General features: G+C 37.5%; 1 protein-coding gene across 13 annotated transcripts in view; it reads right to left on the bottom strand.

Moving 5' to 3' along the window:
* The window catches only part of OXR1 (oxidation resistance 1), a 256,987-nt gene that overhangs the window by 2,736 nt on the left and 243,032 nt on the right, over positions 1 to 11,219 (bottom strand). For 10 of the 13 annotated variants that reach the window (XM_064394450.1, XM_064394432.1, XM_064394442.1 and 7 more), the window contains 5 exons: positions 10,518 to 10,598; positions 7,105 to 7,230; positions 4,836 to 4,988; positions 702 to 797; positions 48 to 121 (listed from right to left, as the gene is read on the bottom strand). In XM_064394450.1, coding sequence (XP_064250520.1) covers positions 48 to 121; positions 702 to 797; positions 4,836 to 4,988; positions 7,105 to 7,230; positions 10,518 to 10,598 — 530 coding nt within the window. The remainder of the gene's footprint in view (positions 1 to 47; positions 122 to 701; positions 798 to 4,835; positions 4,989 to 7,104; positions 7,231 to 10,517; positions 10,599 to 11,219) is intronic. The other 3 variants (XM_064394452.1, XM_064394500.1, XM_064394492.1) reach the window with 1 other exon arrangement.

Raw genomic sequence — 11,219 nt, 5'->3', positions numbered from 1 at the left:
CAAAGGTGTCCAGACAAATATTTTAACAGATTTTAACTGTAACTTACCCTCCTCCACCAAAAGCAAGAGAATCCATATCTCCTTTAATGAAAAACATGTTGTCTCCTGTCCATTTAAAAACCTAAGGGAAAAAAAAAAAACCAAAACAGACTAGCAAGTAAAAATATCTCAACTTTTCATTTTGGCAGAAGGGAAACCAACCATCAGTAAAGACAGACTATGGGTGGGTAGAGGCCAGTTTAATGAAGTTGACACAGAAAATTCAGGAAAGAGCTGCAGACAAAAATTCTCTGATGTTTTCTGCTAATTAAAGTAAGACCATTCCAAATCAGGTCGTTTTTGAGCACCAAAACTCCTACACAATGAAAAATACCAAGGAAATATGCTTAGATTAGATGATATGTCATTAAAAAGGATGTACTTTATGAATTTTTAGACAGACACTTAGAATTTAAACAGTAGAAAAGTCTTCAATACAATTAAAGAGTCAGGTTGAATGTGTTCTTCAGCATGTAAACACTACCAATTCACTCAGCACATAAAGATTTCACAAAAAAACTAGTGTGATGACTTTTTTTGGGTCATCTTGTAATATTTTTCAGATTTACAGTTAGATATATTCCTTAAGGATTTTAAGATCATGCACTTGGGGTGATGGTGGGGAAGGGAGCAAAAGCATACAAACTGTCATTACTACTTACCTCAAAATCTGGAGAAAAAGTGAACATAAAGGTCTCCCCAGTGCCATAAAAGCCATCGCTCACTTTAAATGGTTCAGATGCTAGTGCACCAAAAACCTGTAGCAAAAATGCATCAGAGCAAGAAAAACTTCAGAAAAACAACACAGAATCCAAGAATCTTTAATGACAGTAACTGATAAATCAAGTTGTAAATAATGTCAATTTAAAATTTCACTGTACCACTATTCTGAGTGCACTGAGATGTTGTCTTTGCACACGTAAACTCTAAGAAGCAGGACAGATGAGACACTTTTTCCTTTTTGTTATTTCAAGCATCTGGGTTAACAGACTAGACATCAGAAAACTGCTGTTAACTTTTCTCTGTCAAACATTTTGTGACCTTAGACTGTACTTAGTGTGTGCAGGTAAGTGAACTTACATAGAGAATTTTTAAGCATAAAAATTCATACTGAATTCTAAATTTAGTTTCATAAATAAATATAACAAAATGGGCTGGTGAAATACACAATCCATATTTAAGTAACCACATACAATGGGTACCTTGCATGTTTCCAGCAACGGGAACCCTTGTAATTATTTTTTAGTCCTCAAACTATTTGAGTCTCTGTATCCTAAATGCTTTCAAGGGTTTAAGTCATTCTTTGAGTAACTGCAGCAATTCTGGTAGCTAAGCTACATTCAGGTAGCTATGACCTGCCTTACTTCAGATAAACATCCTTAGGGCTCATACCACATCTAGTAAATAAATATAAGTAAAAAAGATAAAAGTAAATGCAATATTTCATTCACAACAGATATTCCTTGACAGGAATTAACCTTCAGTTAAAGTATCAAACAGAGTTTTGTCAAACCTAAACTATCCCAGTTCAGCCTCTATACAGGCGTAAACTTTATACACAACACTTACTTCAGTGTTTGTCTTGGATTCTCTCAAAGATATTATGTGTATATCTAGTAAAACACAAAACTAGTCCATTCTAACCATGCAGAAGACCTTACGTATTTTACTTAAGAGACTCTGAAGCTTTATTTCTAATTGTGGAACACCTATTAAGAATCTCAGACAGTTTACTACATAATTCCCTACTCAATGGAGGACTGATTCTAAAGCTATTAGGTTGACTCAGTTTTGTCCAGTTGAGCATTGAGTACCCAAAGGAATCAGGATTTGACAATCTCTGTGTTCTATATACATCAAGCTGACTCTTGAAAGATCATGTCTTTGCTATACGCCACAATAAAAGAATAAGGCTTTACAGAAAAAGTGCAATTTGCATTCCAACAGTTATTCTAGTTCTTTAGAAGGGATGTCCCCATAATTTTTCCACGAGATCTGATTTTTGTGGCTAGTTGTTAGGGTGGATAACTAAAATTCCCATGTCCTAGGTTCAATGTCTCACACTTCTGCAGTGCATACAATCTCAAGAATGACTTTTTATAAAACTAGACAGTCCTTGAAGAGATTAACTGTATTAATCCCATTTCTACACGACCACTTATTTAGTGACTCGTTCAGCAATCAGGTACCAATTGCTTTTCAAATGTCTCTCAGGGTTCACTAACAGAAGCACATACCAGTAGACAAATCCATAACAATTGTCATGATGCAACTATAGATCTCATGGACACCTTTATTAAAGAATCTCCTAGAATTGACTGGAGCAGGCAATTTAGGTTGCTTTACATTCCAAATTCCAACTAGGCATTGCTCAGCTTTTACACAGTGTTTGTAAAAGTTCAGTGTTTTGCTGTTTTTTTTTTATTTTGTTTGTCTGACCAGCCTTTTAAATAAAATTATTAATTGATCTGAAAAAGAAAGCAAGACTGGAAAAGGTTTTTGAATAAAATTCAGTAGCATGAGGCTTAGCAGCTTTTAATGGAACATTATGAAGAGTTACAAGGTACACTTGCTCCTTACTCAACCTATTATCAACATAATAAAAAAGCAGTCTTCATAAATATGGACAACAAAGAAACCTATCTCAGGGGAAGCAGCCCAGGAAAGAAATTCATTCCAGTTTAAAAGAAAAGTGCCTCAACCAAGGATATGATAATGCCAGCATCTTTCAAAAGCATAGAAGATACAAAGTGAGCAGAACAATGAATACCTAAGAGGACTGAGCAGGTATGCTCAGCAAATGTCAAGAAACTATCTGGTCATAATTCTGTCATTTTTCAAAATGACTCAATCTCATTCAGGATCTTCTCTGAATTAGAATCTTAGCAAACAGGCAGTGATCTTGGAGTGTAAGGTATGAATACTCATGTGGTCTCTTAAAACACATTTTTGGAGGGCATATACAGTATTTATCTTAGGATACTGCTAGTGAACTATTCCTGGACACATTCTGCTCTAAAGTACTTAGGAGTTTTTTTTTTGTCATGGAAAGCAGTTTTAAAGTACTATCTGCCAGGAAGATATAAGACATTAAAAATAAATTAACCTCTTTCAAAAAAATCATTAGCTTCACAAATAAAATTAATTACCCAGACTAATTATCAAAGAGCATAGTTAGTTACCATTGTCTTATGTTTTATGATTGCAGATCCTTGCACAAAGAGGACAAAGACTCTGTGCTTAATTTCCATGTTTTGAACAGAAAAATAGTGCAAATTAATTTTCTGCTGTCAAATGCAGACATTTTTCATTAACAACAGGAGGCAGAGCTACCGAAAACACCACTCCCACTACACTGGTGAAGGACTGAGCTTGTAAAACTCATCTGAAGCACTCCTTCTGCATATGCTGCTCACTGAATAGACTGGATTTTCCCCACTCTTGTGTCGAGTCCAGTGACTACTTGATCCAGAATTCCAAGGCATGCTTTCATACATATTCCTAGGTATAAGGCTGTAAGCTGAGCTTCAGCAAGGTTTGTTTCACAAAAAAAAAAGCCACAAAAAAAAAAATGAACTCCATGTTTTCACAGGGCATCCATGACACTTTTTGAACTTTAAAGCCAAGATGCTCATACACAAAAAGTAACATGAATTCCTTCAGCCACAGACAATACTATATAGTGGTGGCAAGACAGCCCCACCAGAAAAAGGACATTTTTTTCTGGGACAGATGTGGTATTAGGAAGGAGGTATATCTCACTAATTTATGAGAAACTAATAAGTGAATTAGAGCAGTCACCAAACTGCATTTATGAGACTGATAAGTCTGCTGAGACATCTCAGGTCTATTCAGTTGGTTCTGTCTTCAAAATCAAAAGGTAAATGAAGAAAATATTTTTAAAGAACTTTGGGGAAAGAGTCCACTACTACCAGGGAATTAGAAGGGATTTTTTTTAAGGGACTGCTAGGGTAGGAAACAATGGAAAAATCAGGTTGTGACTTGAATAAGAAAAGATACCCTTCATTTACTGTTTTCAGACCCCCTGAATGCGACCATTTTCTGAAAATAAAAGCTGTGGCTACCAAACTGGGAGAGGTAAGTGAACTGAATGCTGCAGATTTTACAGCAGTTCTGTCCATTTTTCACGACAGCAGTAACATGCTTCCACAGGCAAACACAGAAGTTGCAGAAAAAAATCAAGACGTTTCATACTGCTTACAGTGTTCACTTGTTACTAGATTATTCAAGAGAGGATGTCTGCTATTCAAATTGTGGGATTTGAGCCACTTTCTGAAATTCATAACCCAGTCAAAGAAAAACAGAGCACAACTACAGAGACTCCAAGAACAAGTTAATAATGTAACAAAGGTAGTACAGCTCTTTAAAGATGTCGGTTGCAGCCACCGAATATATCAAGAAGCACTACACACAGCTAACAGTGTTCCAACTCAACAAGACCTGCAGCATCAGAAAGTTTTAGAGACTGTATTTCTCGTGCCTTAAGTGCATAAAAAAATTTAAAATTACATCGATCAATTGGATATTACCAGACTCTTGCATAATGACAGCTAACTTATTTCATTAAGATATTTCTTAGATGTGTAGTATGTTGGAGGTCTGCATAAGAGTAAAACACATTTCTAAGGAGAAAATTTGCTTGATACACAAAATTTTAACTTGCTTGTTACACAGAACTTTATCTCTCATGATGGACTGAAGCATCAGCTATTCCTTTATACTCCTCAAACATTGTTCTTGATGGGTCCTCTACTGCCACACAAGTATTTTCCTACCTGTCCATCACTGTCTTTGATAACCAACAGCACAGGCGTGTCTAATCCCATCATTGTCCGATACAAGGTCTTCAAGCTCATGCCATGCTTTGCAGTACTGTAGACAAGAGTCCATGGATAGCCAATAGTCCGCGGTGGAAGAGACTTTGTGAGCTATTAACAAGAAAATGACAACCTTTTATTCAATATATGTTTTATATTTAAGAATGTGCTACATGTAAATGAAAGTAAATTATATTCTGCTCAACCACTTTTATGCGGCCTTAAAACCTAAGAACTAAGCCTGAAGTTTCACATATATATTTTCTACTTTTGTTCACTCAAGCAGGTTTCTTTTCCTACCTCTACTAGTGACCTGCAGAATGATTTATCAACTAAAGAACAAGGCTCTTTAAGGTCTCTAAAAGGTTTATCCATATAATTATTCTTGCATAACAATATTACATATCCCATTGATGTCTTAGTATTAAGTAGATCATTCAAGTCAGCAGGTAACAAGCTGAAGGGTAAATGCTGCTTGTTGCCTTGTTCTTGTGCTTTTTAATCCAAAACTTCTATTAACACATTTGCAATGAAATCACTTTGGACTGGACAGCAAGAACTGCAGTGTTTTCACTGATGTTTTCCAGAAAGAATGGAAGTAGGGCAAAGACAGACAAGAGTCTATCTGAATGAATACATGGTATATTCAAAGTCAGGATTTTTAAAAAAGCAGTATTTTAGCTATGAATCGTGCTCTGCTTCAACATTTCAACACACACGTCTATGGTGCCAGATCCTCCTTGGGATCCACCCAAGGAAACAGAGCTGGCAGATATGCTCACTGAGCCACTTCCCACTGCTTACCAGTATTCCAGGATAACTGGGGATGTCCTGGCTAGCAAATGTGTGTCCATTTACAAGATGGGCTGTAGGAAGAACCCCAGGAAGTACAGGCCTGCCAGTCTCACCTCAGTGCCTGGGAAGGTCACCTTGAGTGCCATCACACAGCACATGCAGGAAAACTGGGGGATCAGGCCCAGCCAGGGTGGCTTCATAAGAACCTAGTACCGGCAAATGTGATTTTGCTCTATGACAAGGTGACCTGCTTGGTGGATGAGGCTGTAAATATTGTCCACCTGGACATCAGTAAAGCCTTTGATAGCACTTTCCACAGTACTCTCCTGGAAAAACTAGCTGCTCATGGCCTGGACAGGTGCACTGTTTGCTGGATTAAAAACTGGCTGGATCATCAGGCCGTGAGAGCAGTGGTGAATGGAGTTAAATCCACTTTGTGGCCAGTCACTTGTGGTGTTCCCCAGGACTCAGTACTGGGGCCAGTTCTGCTTAATGTCTTTACTAATGAACTGGATGAGGGAATGAAGTGCATCCTCAGTCTGTTTGCAGACTGCAGCAAGCTGGGCAAAAATGTCAATCTCCTGGAGGGTATGTAGGCTCTGCAGAGGGATCTGGACAGGCTGGACTGATGGGCCACAGTCAACAGTACGAGGCTCAATAAGGCTAAGTGCCAGGTCCTGCACTTGTGTCACAAAAAGTCCCTGCAGCACTACAGGCTGGGAGAAGAGCAGCTGGAAAGAGGAAAAGGACCTAAGGGTGCTGCTTGACAGACAGCTATGCATGAGATAGCAGGTGCCCAGGTGCCCAAAAATGGAATCTTGACTTGCTCCCCTTGTCAGCTGAGCACTGGTGAGGCCGTACCTTGAGTACTGTGTGCTGTTCTGGGCTCCTCACTAAAAGAAAACACTGAAATGCTGGCGCGTATTCCAAGAAAGACGGTGAAGCTGTGTCTGGAGAGGACTGAGGGAGCTGGGATTTTTAAGCCTGGGGAAAAGGAGGCTCAGAGGGTCCTCATCACTCTTTACAACTACCTGAAAGTAGGTTGTAACAGTCAGTCTTTTCTCCCAAAAACAGGACAGAAGAAAAAGTCCTCAAGTTGAGCCACTGCAAATCTGAATGAGATACTAGGCAAAAGTTCTTCAGTCAAGCATTGGAACAGGGTACCCAGATTAGTGGCTGAGCTACCATCACTGCAGAAATATTTAAAGGAGGCATAAGCCATGGCACTTAGGGAAAGGGTTTAGTGGTGGACTTGGCAGTGCTGAGGTAACAGCTGGACTCAGTGATCTTAGCCATCTTTTCTAATATATGGTTTGTTTTCTTCTATTTAATATCACACAAAGTCTTCTTACTGGTGTGTTTTACACTACAGTCATAGCATTTGTGATACATTAATGCGCAAGAGTAAAAAATGATATATCAAAGTCCATACCTTTTCAATTTGTTCTGGCTGTAATAATTCACTTGGATCACTAAGGTTTGGCCGGAATGCTTCAGGCTCCAGGTCTGTTTTGATATTTGTTGCCTGTTTAGAATTGGTATCTTCTCTTGTTGTTATCTACAAAAAGAATAGCAATAAAATAAATAAATGCCACTCTCTTAGCAGACAAGGTAAAACTTCACAGATTTAAAAACATGCGGTTATGAATTATGCAAGTCCTTCCAAAGTTTAGAAATCCAACAGATTTGATCTGACAGAGATTTCCACTGTTTCCAATAGCAAACTGGTACACAACTATGTAACAATAACTTACATGGACACCTACTCAGAAGGAAGCTATGGTTTTATGCTGAAACAACAAACCGTTCTCATACACCGCTGAAGAGCTTCAAACGCTTTTCAGATGACACCTTAAAAAGTTCTTGCATTTTAATACTGACATAGCATTCTAAGTGTAATTAAAAAAAAAAAAAAACAAACCCAGAAAGGAAAGGAATTAAAACTTTAACACAGACATTTCTCAGTAGTTTCTGAATCAATACTCTTTTAGAGTACTTATGAAATTTTTCAGATATGCAGTAAACTCTGAGAAGACTGCTGCTGTATATTTTGAGCAAACCATTTGAATGGAGCCTTAGGAGCAGTGCTGCTCCATAAGCAGATCTGCGGCAGCACTTATGGGAATCAAAGAAGAAAGAATTGAGATGGTGGGGTGGGAAAGCAGCAATAATACTTAAGCTGCATAGTGAGCACTGAGGTCTGGCAAAGACACACTGTGCAGGGTCCTGCAGTAATTTAAAATACCCGACCTACATATCTACCCTCTTGAGTGGAGATGGCAGAGGCCACAAAATTCCTCATCAGACGTAGCTCATAACAGCTTCTTACCCCAGTCAACACTCACTGGCCCTTCAAGTTAAAATGCCGTGTCTCGATAACTAGAATAGCTGTGATCCAAACAGATTTCCATCTATAAATCCAGCTGCAGGGATACTTAAAGCTTTCTAGGAACAGTGAAATCCAACAGAGGAGTAGGACAAAGTGAGTAAGATAAGCCACTGCAGCAAGACTTTCTAAAATGTTGAGTATAAAAAGAAATCCTAATAAGATTAAGTGCATCTGAATAATTTATTGGCCTAAAACAGGTTTCACTGAAAGCCAGATTGTCCAAATTAAATCCTGAATCCTGAAAATTTCAAGAAAATACTTGCCAAATCCAGTTTGCCACATCCCTCATACTTTAAACATACAGGACACAAGTGCAATATTTCAGAGTTTCACCATGGTAAACTCTGACAACCTTTTGTGAACTTCCTTAGTTAATTTAAAAAAAAAAAGGCAAATCAAAGAAAACTCTGAAATACAGATAGGAATATTTAAACAAATACAGCCACCTGAGCCAAAAGAAAAGTACACCCCTTTAATTTCCCTCAAGAACTACAAAAAAAGTTTTTATCACAAACTCATGTTATTTAAAAATTGGCTTATAAAGTCAACATATCAAAGTCTATTCATACAGTAACTCAATTACAGTATTAATTCCAAGAAAAAAAAAACCAAGAAAAGGTGTGCTGAAACTGAGTTCAAGCAAGAAAAAAGCTGAAGTTTTCCTTTTTTCAATGTAGACTAAGCACTAATTTCTGTATCACAAGAAAAAATGTAGTTATCCATATAGTTTCATGTAGAAAAAAGATGACCTGCATGCTGCTTTACAGAGTGCTATCTCTAAAATGTTATTTCATATTCCAAGTATTTTACACTTTAAATGCCTGTCATCTATCATATTACGGCTTCAGCTCCAGAGAATTTCAGAATTGTCCAACTGTAGAGCACAGAGTTTTTCTCCTTGTCATTCTTTAATTTTCATTGAAGACCACCATGGAAAACATGAATAATTTGGATTCAAGTGGTGTGGTGAACTGAGTTTTTTGGTTAAGAGTTTTTGGTGATTGGTCTATTCTTTTGATGGATTTTCTTTTCTTCTTTATTATTACTAAAGTAAAGCAGTTTTCTTCTAGGAAGAACACGGCTTTATAGAAGCAGTCAAAGAGTGTCTGTTCAAAAGAATATGAGAGAAAGCACTCTAACTTCAAATTTTGCAAATTTATTTCCTACCACAGTTGGACAGAGCAGACTGAGCTATAGCCAGATTTCAGGGGTTTCCATTATTGGAAAATGTCACACAGTCTACACCACATTTGAGAGCACAACTCTCAAATGACCTCAGAGCAGAGTTTATAGGCTGCAGCTCATCACATCAGATTTTTCTAGACAGCCTAAACCTTGAGTTTGGGCATATGAGGTGAAAAGTATTTGGAAAGAGCTCCTACACTTCCAGAACATTAATACAGGGATTTAATACAGAGATTCTCCATCACCACTTGCCAAAACTAGAATAGTTCTGTTCTCAAGTGGGACTAATTGTTCTTTTTTTTGTTTTTTTGGGTTTTTTTTGCAAGATTTTTGACTTTCCTATAACAGTGTAGCTTTTGGGTTCAAGGTTCACGCTCATTATTGTTCTATGTAATTGTACTATTTACAAAACATTAAAGCAATTAATTTTGGATTATTATCAGAGCTAAGAAAATGTTTGATTATTAATATGTAAAAAAGCCAAGATCAAAGAAATAAAAAAACACACAAAAAAATTTTACATTTTCAGCAGCCAAGTACTAGATAAAAAACAAAAGACTCAATGAAATCCAAGGAAATCTAAGCTATGCTTTCCATCAGTAAGGCATGTATAATGTGCACAGCAGCTAACAATTTTATAGCTCTCAAAAAACTACAGAACACCTAAAGAGAATGCAAATATCAGTTTCAATCCATAGCCACAGACCTTCAAAAATCCACCCTGATTTCGAAGTAGTGTTTTGTGTGCATGTATATGACCTTTGCCACGATGAACTCCCTCAGTTACCTGCTTTTATAATGGGAAAAATACTTACCTATTTCACAGAAGTTGTGAAGCTTCATACTTGCCATGTACTGTGAGATTCTTGATGAAAGATTCCTACATAAAATTAAACACCCATGCAGCAAGGTTTTGATTCTTCACCTGTTTTGCATTCTTTTTAGGGAAGCTTCTAACACAACACACCAGTCTAAAGTAGAAGTTAAAACACAACACTGCAAATCAAGCAGCACTGAAAACAAATTTTCAAATTCTAACAGAAAATTCCTGTGTGAAAAAGGTGGAAGTAGTAATTCCATCAAAAAATTACTGATTCCATCATAGAAGTGCACAATTAAATACATCCAAAACAAAGGAATTTTCTGCTGGATTCTTGTAGTGCTGTAGACAAGACAAACCCACTGAGTGCAGGAATTGCCCTGATCCAAGACACTACAAAGAAAGATGTTTTAGTATCTGGAGATGGGGTTTAAACTACTGAAGAGGGCACCTGGAGACGTCTGCAGAGTGTGCGCAGTTCTTCGCTATTTAGAGCATCGATCCTGCGGTGATACTCAGCCACTGACACTACCTGAATATGGAGACAGGAAGACAATAATTCCACTGACAGTTGAAGAAAAGTAAAAAGGTATGAAAGAAAAAACTGGAGGAGAGTAATGAAGGGAAAATGTGCAATGACAACAAACAAACAAGAAGGGCCAAAAGATGTTTGTTTCTGCAAGGACAGTGCACATGTAGGTGATTTTAGACATATGAGTAAACACAGCAAGATTACAAAATAAACACTAAGGACACTAGCAGTCAGACATCTCACTGATCTAGGATGAATAAAGAACTGATATAGGAGTGCATAAAGTTTCCAGTATCAGGATGCTAAATGAAAAGTCAATCTGAGTTACATGCCTTAACCCAAACTCTTCAGCCCAAGGTCCTCTCAAACATTCTTTACACTCAGATTAATGAACCTTGTGAACCTGGTTTGCTTTCCTAGATGAAGACTAGAAGCAAATCTCAGGCTTCTCAGTAAGCTCTAACTCTTGTGTCTGGGAGTGAAGATAAAGACAATGTAGCAAGACTACAGTTTAATAACATCCCAATACCACCCGACAATTTCTTTATCCTGGACTTTCTATTCCCCTCCAAAGCTTCCGGAGTTGCTCATCTGTCAACACATTCATTTCAAATGGCATCT

Source organism: Passer domesticus, chromosome 1 (assembly GCF_036417665.1).
Source record: "Passer domesticus isolate bPasDom1 chromosome 1, bPasDom1.hap1, whole genome shotgun sequence".
Taxonomy (NCBI): domain Eukaryota; kingdom Metazoa; phylum Chordata; class Aves; order Passeriformes; family Passeridae; genus Passer; species Passer domesticus.
Note: the sequence above shows the minus strand (reverse complement) of the source record. Positions and strands in the feature narration are given on the sequence as shown.